Source organism: Halichoeres trimaculatus, unplaced genomic scaffold (assembly GCF_033239565.1).
Source record: "Halichoeres trimaculatus isolate MK-OKI-2021-1 unplaced genomic scaffold, fHalTri1.1 fHalTri1_scaffold_118, whole genome shotgun sequence".
NCBI lineage: Eukaryota > Metazoa > Chordata > Actinopteri > Labriformes > Labridae > Halichoeres > Halichoeres trimaculatus.
Genome location: NW_027437297.1, coordinates 7,240 through 23,676, shown reverse-complemented (window position 1 = coordinate 23,676; position 16,437 = coordinate 7,240). Strand labels below are relative to the sequence as shown.

At 43.4% G+C, this 16,437-nt stretch overlaps 1 protein-coding gene and 1 long non-coding RNA gene across 3 annotated transcripts; one reads left to right on the top strand and one right to left on the bottom strand.

The window, feature by feature from the left end:
- Window positions 1-7,773: 7,773 nt before the first annotated feature.
- On the bottom strand, window positions 7,774-11,127 carry LOC141787038 (uncharacterized). The gene is made up of 3 exons (XR_012598006.1): window positions 11,073-11,127; window positions 8,238-9,057; window positions 7,774-7,896 (listed from the first exon to the last, which is right to left on the bottom strand). It is a non-coding gene; the product is annotated as an uncharacterized LOC141787038 (long non-coding RNA).
- LOC141787037 (uncharacterized) lies at window positions 8,746-15,809 on the top strand. Of its 2 annotated transcripts, none has more exons than XM_074665328.1 (3): window positions 8,746-8,804; window positions 13,497-15,488; window positions 15,633-15,809. In XM_074665328.1, exons 2-3 carry the CDS (start codon window positions 13,535-13,537, stop codon window positions 15,743-15,745), a joined length of 2,067 nt encoding a protein of 688 aa, XP_074521429.1. In that variant the 5' UTR covers window positions 8,746-8,804; window positions 13,497-13,534; the 3' UTR covers window positions 15,746-15,809. The 2 variants fall into 2 exon arrangements, with proteins under 2 accessions (XP_074521429.1, XP_074521430.1); XM_074665329.1 differs by lacking the exon at window positions 8,746-8,804 and adding an exon at window positions 11,604-11,674.
- The last annotated feature ends 628 nt before the right edge of the window (window positions 15,810-16,437 follow it).

The following is a 16,437-nucleotide window of genomic DNA, read 5'->3' as shown; positions in this document are numbered from 1 at the left end:
TTAAAGAAAAAGATAATTTGATAATGATAATAATAATTTAAAAAAAACATTAAAAACCTAGAATAGTTATTACAAATTTTAGAACAAAGTTATTTGTCCTCCGATGAGGGGGGGTGGTGGCAGGGTAAAAGTTAAATGTTGGACAAAACACATAAAAAATTTTTATGTGTATCTTTTAAATCAAAGCATTTTTTAAACCGTTATTTGATTAGATAAGTTAGAGCCTATGTGTTGTCCACAAAAGGTGTTCAATTTATAGAATATATTTTTTTCAAAAATCACAATAATCATCTTAGAACAAAAAAAAAGGATAATGTCTAAATAGTTCTTTTAATGTAGAATAAAGTTATTTGTCCTCCGAAGAGGGGGGGTGGTGGCGGGCCAAAAATAAAAAATAACAACAACCACAAAAACAACAACAAAGGAAGAAAGCTGCAGTGTGTGCTGTGAGACACACACAATCAAATAACATGTCAATAAATTGAAAAACAATGTAAAAAATGATCAAATAATCAAAGATCATAGGACACATGATCATAGGTAGGGAAAGATGAATTCAGCTCATATTGAACTTGATAACCCAGTTTGATCTGACCTTCATTTATGAGTTACACTACAAAATGCTGATTGTCCTTTTTTTATTATTATTATTATTGTTACATTCCACGCTGGTGCAGCTGTGATGACTTTCTGTCTTCTACAGTTTTAATTCAACCGCTTTTCTCTTTGATATTAGTCTTAAAAATAGTTCTAAATGAATAATGACTGTCATGATCAGACCTGATAAATTTCCATCTTAACAAATATGAGTCTGGAAACAAATACATTCAAAACAGGACTTAATGATTCAATGAGGAAAAGAGACGGTCTGAAAGCGTAGCATGGAATAAAGTTATTTGTCCTCCGATGAGGGGGGGTGGTGGCGGGCTAAAATTAGGCAAAACAAGAAAAAACAAGAAGCATCAAACAGAAGAAGTGTGTGATTTAACACTCCAATATGACACAGTGTAGCGATAGATTCACAGCCAATTTGAAAATGACAAAGATACAAAGTCAAACAAACCTGAAGACGTCAAACTTGTGAGAGCAGGTGATCCCCGACACAGAGACGGAAGAACAACCCGAGCACAGGCGCTCTGCAAAGCACAATGTAGGAAACACTGTTCAGCGCCTATTTGAGGTAAGTTCTCATTTGAAGAAAATCAAATGTTGTGAGGAAAGGCATCAAAGTACGGCATCTTGTCTCCCACTGGCTGTCCCCTGCCTCCAAGGCTCCTGAGTGGATGAAAAACACAGGGATGGACCTGCAGTACAACAGGATACCGCCTGCTTCAGGAAAAGCCCAAACTATCAGCACCAACAGCCGTCAGCCAGCGTGGAAAACACTGCTGGAGCATCGGCGCACAAAAACACTGAGCAACAACGGTTGAGCTCTTCCAAGCTCATCAAGTGGGTGAAATGTACGGTCCTGAGCTGGGACCAGAGCAGACTTCGGTGCAGCGTTACCACAAACCACTTGAGCTTACGGCCACCACTGTTCCAGTGAACGCAAACGCTGCAGTAAACGCAGGTATGACATACAGCGTGTAGTCCGGATCAGTGTACATGTGCTGCTGATGCTCCCTGAAAGTTTTCTTTCTTCTGTCACAAGGTTTCCATCGACAGAGAAACAAAGGAGGGAAGTGAAGACATGAAACCAAGTGAGGTGACATATGACAAACACCTGACAGACAAACCTGTGAGTATGCTTTCACTCCCAATAGGTGAGTGTTCTTTTGCACGGTGTGCTGTCAACAAGATATTGTGTGTCATGTGACTCCAGAGTCGTGGTCTCCTCAGGTGATCCAGATCTAGAGCAGCGAACAGAACCAGGGTTCAGCTCCAGAGGTCTGGGCTCTGTAGATCCTGCTGCAGCAGAAGATGGGGATGCTACGCCCAGTTTGAGCAGCTGGTACTCTGGGAAACAGTTCACCCTGACCTGTGTAAAGTGGATACACACTCTCTGTGCACTCCAGCCTCTTCAGTGCCGTGTGGAAGAGTTTTCCCAAGGCCGAGGAAAAAGTTTTGAACAGAAGAAACTGACTGAGTCTAAAAACTGTGGATAAAAGCTCAGGACCAGTTCCTCAAGCACACACACTCTGCCCAGTTCCTCAAGCACACACACTCTGCCCAGTTCCTCAAGCACACACACTCTGCCCAGTTCCTCAAGCACACACACTCTGCCCAGTTCCTCAAGCACACACACACTGCCCAGTTCCTCAAGCACACACCCCATTTTCCCACACACCCATGAAGCTCTTTACCAATGAACCTGTGGTGCCACATTATGTAATAACGCCCCGTGCTGTAATGATGTCATACATTTTCAATTCATTATGTAAAAAGCAGCATTTTGTAATAATCTGACACATTCTGTTTTATAGTGTTTTAAATGTATGTGATCAACTTTGCTGCATTATGTAACACATTCAGACATATTACATCAGTCATTACAAAATGCAGGTGTTGTATTTTTTTTAAATGAAGAAAATGTAAGAATTAGGTGCATTATGCAACAAACCAGCCAAATAGATATCTTAAATGTCAATAATACTAATAATAATGATAATAATAATAATAATAATAATAATAATTATTATTATTATTATTATTATTGTTATTATAAAAACCTTTTACTATCAGAAATATATTGTAAGTGTGGGTGCCTGGAGGGCTGAGAGGTGGGCAAGGCACCTACCAACGGGTAAAACTAAAATGATAGGAATTTCTCCTACCAAGGGCGCGAGGTCTTTCGGGGGGCCGTGGCCGTTTGGTGTAGTCAGCAGAGGGGGGGGGCGCTTAAGTGTGGGTGCACAGGGCCGAGAGGTGCAGAAGTCACGCAGGGCCTCAGGTGGTCCCGGTGGTCCAGGCGGTCCGGGGCTAAGTGTGGGTGCCGGGGGGGCTGGCTGAGAGGTACCCAAATGGCCTGCCAACACCTGATGCCCCCCTGACGCTCCTGGGGCTTGGTGCCAGTCAGTGGAGTTTGATGTAGATTTGACCAGTGAGGCGTTGTCACCAGTTTTCCAGATGAAATTATATCCACCCTTCATGCTGCTTACTTTAAGTCAATATCTTTTTGATGATCTGTTTTTTTTTTTCCTCTAATGAAGACATCCATTTTGGTGGTTTGTTACATAATGCACATAATTCTTTCATTTTCTTCATCAAAAAGTGCAACGCCTGCATTTTGTATTTACTGATGGATGCACGGTGTCAGAATGTATTACGTAATGCAGAGGAGTTTATTATGCACTGCGCTCAAAAATTGTAGACCAAAATGCAGCGTTATTACATGGTGAATTGAAAATTGATCACATTATTACATCATGGGGGGTTATTACATAAAGTGGCACTACAAACCCCCAAAACATACTTTGCCAAAAACCCATCAAATGATCAGTATTTGCACCAGTATGGAGCTATTGTTGTAACAAAATGATTAGCCTGTGTAAATGCATCCCCAATCTTTGTTTACACAAAGGTGTAAACAGATTTGCAAATGTGTCAAATATCCACAAATGTGTCTGCAAATCCAGAAATGTTTAAACTGCTTTGCAAATAAATGGATAGTCTTAAATGGCTGAAAAGTCTGGGTGTTTTATAAAATCCTGTCACTGTTGTCATCATTACGACTGAGGCGGGCCTCCCGATGGACTGTCTGTGTGCACGTGATGTTTGCTACAGTCCTGCAGGGCCAGTGATCTGCAAATGAGAAAAATAGAAAGAATCCGTCTGTAAGAGGCGGATCACTTTGCCCTGAGCTCAGGCTCCCAGGCGCAGGCTGCCAGGTATGGCGCTATTGCTGTAGCACCACGCCTCAGCCACTTTGCAATCCACACTGCCTCAGTTGTATCTGATGATTTGTGTGGATTTTTAGCTCTTGTAAAACAAACAAACAAAAAAATTAGACTTTTCAGCCATTTCAGGCTACATTTTAATTTGTGAATCAGTTTAAACATGTGTGGATTTGTGCACACACTTGTAAATATTTGACAGATTTGTGAATCAGTCCACACATTTGTGGATCAGTTCACATATGTGTGGACGCATTGACCCACACACAAATCATTTTGCCACAATAATAGCTCAATACACCAGCTCAATGTGACAATGACGTGAATGAGTCTTTGTTTGTGGAGCACGTCTTATGAACGTGGCAGGAGTAGTCCAGAATGAGGAGGTCAATTTGAGCTATTTCAAGGCTTCAAATCAAGGGCTGCATAAAGTAGCCTAAAATGAAGAGGTCAATTTAGGCGGCTAAAAAAGTCGACTAGAATGGGGTTTATCAGACAGAGACAGACTCGGGACAACATCAGGAAAACTTGACATGTTCTGGACCGTTCAGTGCAACAAAGATTAGAAACCCTTGTGCTGAGTTTGGATGCAGAGAAGGCATTTGACTGGGTCACATGGACCTTTTGATATAAAGTGATGCCTAAATTTGGATTCCACCAGACCCTAATGCGGTGTTTCCCAATCCTGGTCCTGGGGACCCCCTGCCCTGCATGTTTTTTTTATGTTCCCCACTCCGACTCCGCTGGAGCCTGATAACGAGCCATTCATTTGAATCAGGTGTGCTGGAGTGGGGTAACGTCTAAAAGGTGCAGGGCAGGGGGGTCCCCCAGGACCAGGATTGGGAAACACTGCCCTAATTGATGTAATTGCTGCTTTGTACAATAAACCAAGAGCTAAAATAAAGATTAACGGAGCCCTATCTGATTGAACTGTGTTCCTCACAGTTTTATCTTCCTGGAAAAGGATCACCAAAACATGTGGGTTAGGGAATGGGACTCAAATACCTACGCCTTAAAGTCAAATAGGATTGATGGCAGATTTCAGGCTTGGGTCTCAAAAGGCTTGAGCACCTGTTACACTTTTATTCAGAAAGGGATGTTTCAGAGTTTTGAGGAACTTGAAACATCTCATGGTTTAGAAAAAGATGACTTCCAGCGATATTTACAGGTTAGAACTTCTTTGAATCAAAACTTGAAAGAAAAGTGGGAAAAATCTGATTGAGAATCCCTCAGTGTGTTTCTAACTGTGCTGAAACAGGCTCACACTGTACAAAGCTCATTTCTAAACTATATGATGGTATTTTGCTATCTAAACAGGGTGATACAAACCGTATAGGAAGTGAGTGGGAGAAGGAGGGAAACGTATCCATTTCAAGTGAGAGCTGGGAAAAGATTTGAAGTTACAATGGATGAGCTCAACCTCCAACACATGGAGGGAATTCTGTTGGAAAAACATTGGTAGATTTTTTTTGGTAACCCCAGCCCAGGAAAAACTTCAGAACAGTGGAGACACCTGCTGGAGACTCTGTGGGACAAAAGATGCAAATCACTGTCCAATTTTTTTGGAGTTGTCAATGGATCAAAGCGTTTTGGGAGCCGCTGTGGAAGCGTTTGAACCATATCTTTACTGAGGACGTTCCTCTTAAGTTGGAAGCCCTGTATATGGGAGATTTTTCTTTTGGAAACTGATCTCTGAGAGACAAAACGCTGCTGGCTGTGCTTTTGGCAGCAAGCAAAAAGACAATCACCAGAAAGTGGTTAAACCCCAGGCACCTACAATTGAAGAGTGACTTGCTATTGTACAGGACATTTACGGTCTTGAGAGGTGGTCATTTTCTCTGAAGGGTCAAAGGGAATCCTTTTTCAGGACTTGGTCATTTTGGACAAACTACGTGAAACCCCTAATCTCTGTAATCTGACCACGTTTTGTTTATTGTGAATCCACCTACCTGGTTTAGGTTTGGGTGTAGGTTGATGCAAAGGTAAAAATGTTGATGTGTCTCATTCCAGATAAGTTAAGAAACGGAGCCAGCCCCCTCCTCCGCTCACCTCTTCTCCTTGTTAAATGTATGAAAACTAAGGATTGGCAATGATCATTTTCATAACCACACTGAACGTGTGGAATGTTTACTGCATACTGTACCCTTTCCCCAAAGCAATGTTATGTCACATGTGCCTTTCCAAACAAACATAAAAATTGACAAAAAAAAGAAAAGTGCTATGTTGACCCAACTATTATTATTATTATTATTATTATTATTATTATTATTATTATTATTATCATTATTATTATTGTTGTTATCATTATTATTATTATTATTATTATTATTAGTAGTAGTAGTAGTATATATTATTATCATAGTAGTAGTAGTAGTAGTAGTAGTAGTAGTAGTAGTAGTAGTAGTAGTAGAAGTAGCAGTAGTATCATTGAAACGTCATCAAAGCTTGGACACATGGAGTTTTTCTCAGACACCTCAGAATAAGGTGCTTCTTGTTTGTGGAGGTTCACCACTGTTCCTGTACATTTAAGAAAGTTTGAGCTGAATGCCGACATTTGTCCTTACTCTTGTTGGACGACTTTTCATGTTGTATAATTGGGATTTAAGGTAACAGAAATAGCAGGGCCCTACTTGTTCCTTATTTTAGAAATCAGATGTTTATGGGAGCCAGACACTGTTTTTTGGGGCTGTGTGTTTTGTGCTTCTCCACAGAGCGGAAGGAAGAATGAGTTTGGAACTGGAGAAGGGGGAATTAAAAGGCAAAATTGAACAACTCTAACGCTCCTTACTGCGGGTTTTTGGGGGATTGTAAAACATGTTGGGAGGGAGAGCCCAGAAGAAATAAGACTCTAAAGTCAAAAGAGAAAAAATGGATCTATTTTTACCCGTCTCCACTCTGATTCCTACCGAGTCCCTCATCGCCTCTACTGCTCAGACTCTGGCTGCACAGCAGCTAGCAATGGAGGCGCCTGTGACCGAGCTATTTTGCCTTCAAAACCAACAACCATGGTAAATGGCAGAGCCACGCTGTCTGCTTTATACACGGGATGCTCCACGCTCTCTTCCAGCGCTCGTTCCTCAACAGGAGCAGACATTGGGTGGTGGGTTCGGTGGCAAAGTGAAAAGCCTGCAACGAGTACGAGCAGAGACCCTGTTACCATGGCGGCGTCAAAGCTTATGTTTGCAGTTGGAAGAGCCAGTGAGCACGTGTGAGTGTTCCCGTTAATGCACTCACCACTCTGCTGGGGAAGCTGCTCAACTCACCCTGATCAAAACCCAAACGTGCGCTGACACAAGCTTTTCCTGGCTTTTTCTTGGACCCTTGATAAGAAATGTTTGAACAGTCATTTTGGATGTTGTGTATGTGCCCAGTGTTCATTCTGCTGCTTCAGAAAAACCCTGCGGAGAGAGTCAGAGAACAGTCGTACAAGGTTGACTTTTTATTCATCACTCAATAACAATTTCACTGATGATTTTTAAGCACAGTCATAACACGACAGTCATATGAGGAAACGTGTGTGTGCTCACTTGTGTAAATGTGTGTGTAAAACAGAAAATGATCAATGATTTGAATAAATACAGAAAAATGTGCAAATAAAGCCTTGATTGTTTTCTTCCTGAAAGTAAAAAAGGTACAAAACTCTGGTTTGTCCTCAAACACTTTGGCTTAAACATAAACAGAGAACTGAAGCTGCAAATGATGCAAATGATGCAAATTAGGAGTCTCTATCGCATCCACGTTCCATCTCTACATGAAACCTCAAGGCTGACTGTTGCAGTCCTTTAAAGTTGCCAGTAGAGTGCGGAACACACACACAAACACACACACACACACACACGCACACACGCACACGCTCACACTCACACACAAACACACACACACACACACACACACGCGCGCACGCGCACGCGCGCGCGCACGCACACGCACACGCAGACACACACACACACACACACACACACACACACACACACAGTTTCCCCACCCTCCATACATCTACATAGTCTATGTGACAGGTCAGTAACTCTGCATCCTTCTCTGGGAAAAGCTGGTGGCCCATTTCCTGTAAAGAAAAGCAGAAATGAGGCTCACAGTTGAGAGGACAGTTTGATTTGAGTTCAGTGGTGTTTTATAGGCTGAAAAATGAATTCTACATTCAAAAGTATTTACAAATGAAGATTCTATTCATTGTTGTAAAAACAGAATTGAACAGGAGTTTATTGATGTGCGTGCAGACAGAATGGTTTTTGGATTGGTCTGCTGGTGTCCTCCCCCAGCAGGGGGGTCACTGGTCTCTGGTACCACTGTTATGATGTTCGCTGAGAGAAAAGTTCAGGGTCCCCTGGTCTGACTAACCAGCCAGAGTCTGCGTGTGCTGTTTTATTGTGAAATAGAGCAGATCACCTGAGCCAGTAGCGCCCCTGAGTCCCTGTCCCGGTCCATCTTCTCTGTTTAATTTGATGCGAGCCGCTTGAATCGATTTCTGTTCCCGACGTCACTCGGTGCATGTCTTACTCCAGCCCTGGAGTCCTGATCTGTAATAAAGGGGAAAAGGCTGAAAGATAAGCTGAGAAAAAAGTAAAGACCAACAGAAAAGCTTTGAACTTGCAGGTAAACACATCAGGAGACTTGGGGCGTATCAGCCTAAAGAGTTTTCATACTCCTGTCATGTTTTCAGTTTGCTTTGGAAGGTTTAGGCAGCTAGACGGGATCTTTTTGTCAGAACGGAAAGCTCTAGAGCAGGGATGTCAAACTGGTGCCAACTATTTTTCCCTCCAAGCAAGAACTCCAGCAGCTGATTCCACTGATTAGTCCCTGCTCTCTGCTTGAAGGTGAGGTCACGAGTGGAATCAGCTGGTGGAGTTGTTGGTTGGAAAGAAAAGCTGCAGCCTCTTGGCCCTCCATGGCAGGAGTTTGGCATCCCTGCAGTCTCCAGAATGGCACTCCTCACGGGTCGAGGCAGATATTAAGGTGAGATTAAAGTGAAAGTTTAGCTCTGTTCCACTTGTGTGTATGTGTCAGTGTAGCTTTAAAGCGAGAGGGAAATGTATGAGGTAAAGATCTAGGTGGTCCAGCTGGAGGTGATTTAGAGAGTGACTGAGACACACGGGGATGTCCTCTGGGGCATGTCCTCTGGGGATGTCCTCTGGGGATGTCCTCTGGGGCATGTCCTCCGGGGATGTCCTCCGGGGATGTCCTCTGGGGCATGATGGGTAGTCCACAGCTAAGAAAAGATGGCAAGTGTGAGATGGCTGAGAGAAATAGACAGACTGACATAGACAAGGATGCGACAGCTTAAAGGAAGCAGCAAAGCTGATTTGAAGGCGTTGTTAATCCAGGAGTGATTTGACTTTGCGGCTTGTTTTTGTGGAGAAGAAAGAAAATGTGTGAAGTTGTTGGTTGATTTGTAAAGTGCGCTAACTGAGAATGAATGCAACCCGCGCACCCCAGCCCGCGGGCCCCTGCCCAACCCTAGGCGGGTCGGGGGCCAAGTCTCCCGCCCCTGGCAGCCAGCCCTTTAGCCCCCGCTGTCCCTCGGGGCCTTGCTCTCCAGCGGGTCCCGGGGAACCCTCACCACCCCAGCCAGCCCGCCCACCCTGGCCAGACCCTAACCCAACCCCAAGTGACGCAAGGCAACGCGACGCAACGCAACGCAAGGCAACGCGACGCAAGGCAACGCGACGCAAGGCAACGCGACGCAAGGCAACGCGACGCAAGGCAACGCGACGCGATGCGACGCGACGCGATGCGACGCGACGCGATGCGACGCGACGCGATGCGACGCGACGCGATGCGACGCGACGCGACGCGACGCGGGCCGGGGCCAAGTCTCCCACCCCTGGCAGCCAGCCCTTTAGCCCCCGCTGTCCCTCGCGGCCTTGCTCTCCGGCGGGTCCCGGGGAACCCAACCCCCTGCCCTGCTCTCCACTGGGTCCCGGGGAACCCAGACTTAAACCCCCCTCCGCCGACTACACCACTTGGCCCGTACCAAAAGAACATTGCGCCCCTGGTAGGAGGAAGCCCTTTTTTTGAGAAGGCAAAAGAAAAAAAAAAAGTGTCCACAGCCTGCACAGCCTATGCACTTTGGCCTGGCTCTCACAGAAGCTGGAAAAAACAAAGCTTGGTTCCCAGAGATAACTGGATCACTTTCTGCTGATCTAAAAAACAAATCAGTGCCGTGCTCTATGTGCTTTGCAAACCACCGAGAAACAGCAGAGAGACTGTGTCTCAAATCCCTTCTTTACTTCCACCGTCTATCTGGAGAGCGTACGCGTGTCCACATTGACAGTTTGGAATTACGTGGAGCACTTTGCTTTCTCAGCTGGTGAACTCAAAACAGTCAGGCAGTTGAGTGCTGAACGCTGAACGCTGGCTACTTCTCCCCCTCAGTGGTCTCCACGTTGCCTACACAGAGGAAGAATGACCAAAGGACGGATGACGGTTACAATTCATGAATGACAGAAGAACACCTGTGAACAGATGTGAAATGGGATCATCACAGCCGCAGTATGAAAATGTAACAAATTCTGAGCAAAGTGAAGACATTTTTTTTAAGTCAAAACTTAATTATAGATAATAATTAATAGTAAAAATAATCAAAGATATTCTAATGTGAAAAATGACAGCTCTGTCTTTAGAAAATGTTTCAGTCGGTGCATTTTGGTCTGAATAGAAAAATGTGTCGGTATGTCAGGAGTTTGTGCGCTCTGTCTTACTGTAGAAACATGAAGGGGATCTGCTGTTTGTGGGGACATAAAAATCGCCCAAAGTTTGCACATAAACCATATTATTAGGAGATTACGCTCTTTTAAAATGACTTGTTTATATTTTCTGAAGTTGCTGCCTTCAGTCTGTTCTGATAAATACACACTGAATCTTTGCAGCAAACCTCTGTTAATGTTTATTCCCGACCCTTCCATCACTTTACTGGCTCCTTCATTTTATGTGAGCAGTAAACAAAAAAATGATCTGGCTAAAAATCTGTGGATTTCCTTTCACTTGAGTCTAACCCTACCTCCACACGTTCTGCCTCTCCAGCTGTCTGAGCTTGATAAGTGATTGCTAGGGGCGGGAAACATGGTTTAAACTAGATTAAAACAATACAAAGTAGTGTACAGTAACAGCTCAGGACGTAAACCTCGCTTTATCGCTCGGGAATACCCGTGTTTACGGTAGACTTTCAAGTATTGGTTCAGTACATTGTCGATTAAACAATGTTAAAGATGTCCGTCGTCTCACCTCTCCTCCTGTGTCAGCCCTCTCCTCCAAGTGTTGATAGTTTCATGTAGTCTTCTTCATCCCAGCGTTATTTCACAGCTAATAAGAAAAGTCGGCTCCATACCGCCCTCCTACGGTCGGGATGGGTTTCGTTCATCCCGAGTTCAATAAAAGAGGGCCGCTTATCCCACTTTCAGCATCTGAATTACCGGATCAAAACTCTCAATTCCTACTCAGTGAAAATTGTGTTTGTATTTTTTTTCATAGTTATTAATAGTTTGATTCATTTTTACATCAAGTCGTGTTTATGCTGAAAGCGACGACGTATGTAAACCACTGGAGTCGACGTGTGAAACTTTTGGGAAAATAATCAATTCTTTCCAAGAAAAAAAAAAAAGCATTATTTTCTGAAATTTCCAGCAGGCATCGGAGGGTTAATAATTTGGACTTTTATTACCCGTTTTAATATTTTGTGTTATTTTGTTTATTGTCAAAACGTCAGGGACGCACGGGTTGCGTCTGAATTTGATTGGTGCAGATGAATTCTAGAATCTGTGAATTCATCGGGGTATAAAATCAAGCTGGACGTTCCTTCCGCCTTTTTCACCAAGGCACTTGGAGAGGTATGTTGCAGTTTTTCCTGCTAAAGCTTTGCTAGCTTAAGCACAACTCAATAAAATGCATTTTTAATCGTATCGGGTTTCATATTGTGTGTTTCATGCATGTATTTTTGTATTTCTTGTTGAGATCTGTGACTTTTTGAAAGGTTTGACAGAGTTCAAATCACCCCTTGGGGTGAAACGGACCTTTGATCACAACAAGACTAAAAGGGCTGCTTCAATTCATTTCCGATTGTAAATGTCAGTGTGAATTTCAAGTTAAAATACAGTTTTTAGCTTTGATAGTTTCAGCTGCGACATTGCCCGCATCGTTGTGTTACAAGTATACTTGGAAGTTGAACAAAAACAAGGTAATGCTTCAGATATGTGTCAAAAGAAAGAATATTTTTGTCTTTAAGCTACCAAAGTTAACTCGGTATTGGTTTAATCTTTTATGTCCATGCATTTATATGAATTCATTTGGTATTAGTGACTGTAAACGGGACGATTTCTGCCGCACGAACTCTGTGGTCGCAAGGCCGCTGCTATGGCAGCACAAGCTAGTTTTTCATCTGTTTTCACAGTTTTCGGCTAATGTTTTAGCCATAAAATACTGCGGCACATGCTAGCTCTGTTTATCTTTTAACAGATAATTTAAATAGCCATTAAACAGTACACTGTTAGCTCTAATCATAACACGATGGATGAAGGGTTATTTCTCTTTTATTTACATAAATATTCTGCGTCTTTACTGTCACTGAAAAGATGTCTGTCAGCAGTTATCTGAACTAATTTAACGAATAACACCAAAGGTTATGGCGATTGTTGGCTTTTATTGAGATTTGTGACACTCTCAAAGGTTTGACAGAGTTTAAATTATCCGTTGGGGTGAAACGGATCTTCGATCATAAATAGTCTAAAAGGGGTGCTTAGTTACTTTTCCGATTGTAAATGTCAGTGTGAATTTCAAGTTAAAATACAGTTTTTAGCTTTGTTAGTTTCAGCTGCGACATTGTCCGCATCGTTGTGTTACAAGTATACTTTGAAGTTGAACAAAACCAAGGTAATGCTTCAGATATGTGTTCAAAGAAAGAAGAAATTTGTCTGTAAACTACCAAAGTTAACTCGGTATTGGTTAATCTTTCATGTCCATGCATTCATATGAATTCATTTGGTATTAGTGACCGTAAACAGGACAATTTCTGCGGGCGAGCTCGGTGGTCGCAAGGCCGCTGCTATGGCAACACAAGCTAGTTTTTCATCTGTTTTCACAGTTTTCGGCTAATGTTTCAGCCATAACATGCTGCAGCACAGCGCTAAACAGTTAAACATTGATCGAGGAGATCATATGAGTGTAGCGTACAGCTATGGGCCACAAAGATAACATGACTACAGTTTAACATGTCTGTCCAGGTCATATTTTCAAATGTGCTGACGTGTCTTTGGGACTGTTGCTGTGATACAAATATGACAAGACTTGATCCTGTTGTTTGCAGAGAGATGTGAATATCATGCTTTGTACTGGTGTCAAAGTCAATAGAATAGAAGAGAATACGTTTGGATTATCCCGAGGGGAAATTCAGGAGTCACAGCAGCAGCAAAATGTCAGATGTTGCTGTTATTATAGCCCTCACTACTATTTGAACAGAGTTTATCAGTCAGAACTAAAATCACATGGTCCTTCATGTTGTCACTTCCCTATAAATATTCAATCCAATACAAACAATCAGTTGTAAACAGTAAATGACTATGAAGAGATAAATGACTTTAAGATGTGAAATAAAACAAAGGGTATTTTGGTTTTATTTTGTAACTTAACAAATATTCTGATAAATTGATGTTTCAGAATACTGAAGCGAGAAGCAAAACAAACTGATTCAAAGCATGACCGGGAGGAGAGAGGAGCAGAGGAGAGGAGGAGAAGAGAGAGGCGGGAGAGGCTTGTGGAGAGAGATCAAAAGTATGGAGAGCCTGAGACAGGAGCAGGAGGAGGTGGAGAGAAAGGTAAGTATGAGCGGCCTGAGGAGCAGGGAGAGGAGACACAGCCAGGAGCGAGAGGAGAGGGAGAGATGGGATTGGGAGGAGACGCTGAGACAGGAGGTGATGGAGGTAGAGAGAAAGGTAAGTATAGCCCAGATGAGGAGGAGGGAGATGAGACAGCGCCAGGAGCGAGAGGAAAGGGAGAGATGGGAGTTGGAGGAGACACTGAGACAGGAGGAGGAAGAGAGAAGGGTAAGACTGGCCAGGATGAGGAGGGAGGAGAGGAGACGGAGTCAGGAGCGAGAGGAGAGGGAGAAATGGGAGTTGGAGGAGACACTGAGACAAGAGGAGCAAGACGGAAGGGTAAGACTGGCCAGGATGAGGAGGAGGGAGAGGAGAAGGAGACAGGAGGAGAGAAGGGAGAGATGGGAGTCGGAGGAGGAGAAAGACAGAAGGGTAGGTATGGCCAGGATGAGGAGGAGGGAGAGATGGGAGTCGGAGGAGGAAGACAGAAGGGTAGGTACGGCCAGGATGAGGAGGAGGGAGAGGAGACAGAGCCAGGAGCCAGAGGAGAGGGAGAAGCTGAGACTGAGACTGGAGGAGGAGAAGAAGAGGTTGAAACTGAAGAAGAGAGAAGAAAGAGAGAGACGGGTAAGTTTGGAAAGACGGAGAACACCGAGAGCTGAAATACTGGGACTGCAGGAGGAGGAGGAGAGACTGAGACTGAAGAAGGAGGAGGAGGAGAGGCTGAGACTGGAGGAGGAGGAGGAGGAGAGACTGAGACTGAAAGAGGAGGAGGAGGAGAGACTGAGACTGAAAGAGGAGGAAAGAGAGACACAGGTAAGTTTGGAAAGAGGGAGAGAAGAAAGAGAGAAATTACTGAGACGGGTGGAGGAGGTGATTCTGAGTGAGGAGGAGCTAAGAAAGGCCATACATGACCTGAAGAAGGAAAAGGAGCTGTATGAAAGAAACAGACTGAGACTGAGGGAGGAGGAGGAGGAGAGGCTGAGACTGGAGGAGGAGGAGGAGAGAGTGAGACAGGAAAAGGAAGAGGAGAGCCGCAGACTGAAAGAGTACGAGGAGAGACTGAGGCTGGAGAAGGAGGAGAAGAGACTGAGACTGAAAGAGGAGGAGGAGAGACTGAGAATGAAAGAAGAGGAGGTGAGACTGAGACAGAAAGAGGAGGAGAAGAGACTGAGACTGAGAGAGGAGAAGAGGAGACTTAGACTGGAGGAGAAAAAGGAGAGACTGAGACTGAAAGAGGAGGAGGAGAGACTGAGACAGAAAGAGGAGGAGAGGGAGCGACAGGGGCTGAAGAAGGAGGAGAGAGAGAGACAGGTAAGTTTGGAAAGAGGAGAACAAAGAGAGAAATTACTGAGACAGGTCAATCGGACTAAGGAGGAGTTCAGGAAGCTAAGACAGGAGCTAAGGAAGGAGGAGGAGGTGTATGAAAGAAACAGACCCAGACTGAAGGAGGAGGAGGAGGAGGAGGAGAGAAGACAAAGACGGAAGAGACTGAGACAGGAGAAGGAGGAGGAGAGACTGAGACTGAAGAAAGAGGAGGAAGAGGAGAGACTTGATGAGGAGGAGGAGAAGAAGAGCCTGAAACTGGAGGAGGCAAAGGAGAGACTGAGACTGGATGAAGAGGAGGAGGAGGAGAACCATGTAGTTGAGGAGGAGGAGAAATGTGGAGGACAGGCACACTCTGGGGAACAGGAGGAAGAGGAAAGTCAGCAACCTCTTCAAAACAGAGGCCTGTTTTCGAGACTGAAACTGCGCCTCCTGGAGCACCAGAGGAACCAGGTCCTCAAGGCCATCACCAGGAGCCAGAAGAAGGAGGCCAAGATCCAGGCCAGGGGTAAGAAAGCAACTTTCAAACCTTGTTGTTTTTTTTTTACATTTCTCTGATGAAGAAAAGATTTGATTTGATCAAAAGTCTGCCAAATTCAGACAAGCTCTCAGCTTCACTCAAAAGTGACCTCGAACGTTGTGTTTCTTTCAGAGGACGATCCTGTCATCAAGGAGCTTCACACAGGCAGGCAGCAGAGGAAGAGGAGGGAGCTGCAGGAGAAGCAGAAAATCTTGGAGGAGAAGATCAGCGGCAAGACCAGGTAAGGGTTCCAGGATACACCCAGCCAAGGAGAAGAGGTAAGGATTTGGTAAGTATTTGGATTATTTAGTGCACACACATTTCATCAAACAATTAAAAACACACTCAACATTTAAACAATTCAATTATTTACAGAAATCAATTAAAAAAAATCTTGAATAGATTAAATAACCTAGAATAGTTATTTCAAGTTAATATAATGTAGAACAAAGTTATTTGTCCTCCGGTGAGGGGGGGTGGTGGCAGGGTAAAAGTAAACATTTAAGCAGTTAAATTGTTTCAAATAATCATTTAAATTTTCACCCCCCAAAAAAAAACAATTAAAGAAAAAATTAATTTAATAATAATAAAAATAATAATTATAATGATTATAAAAACTTTAAAAACCTATAATTATTGTTTCAAAGTTTAGAACAAAGTTATTTGTCCTCTGGTAAGGGGGGGTGGTGGTAGGGTAAAAGTTAACATTTAAGCAGTTAAATTGTTTCAAATAATCATTTAAATTTTCTCAAAAAAAAAAACAATTAAAGAAAGTATTAATTCAATAAAAATAATAATAATTATAATTATAATAAAAACTTTAAAAACCTAGAATTATTGTTTCAAAGTTTAGAACAAAGTTATTTGTCCTCCGGTGAGGGGGGGTGGTGGCGGGGTAAAAGTTAACATTTAAGCAGTTAAATTGTTTCATAAAAAT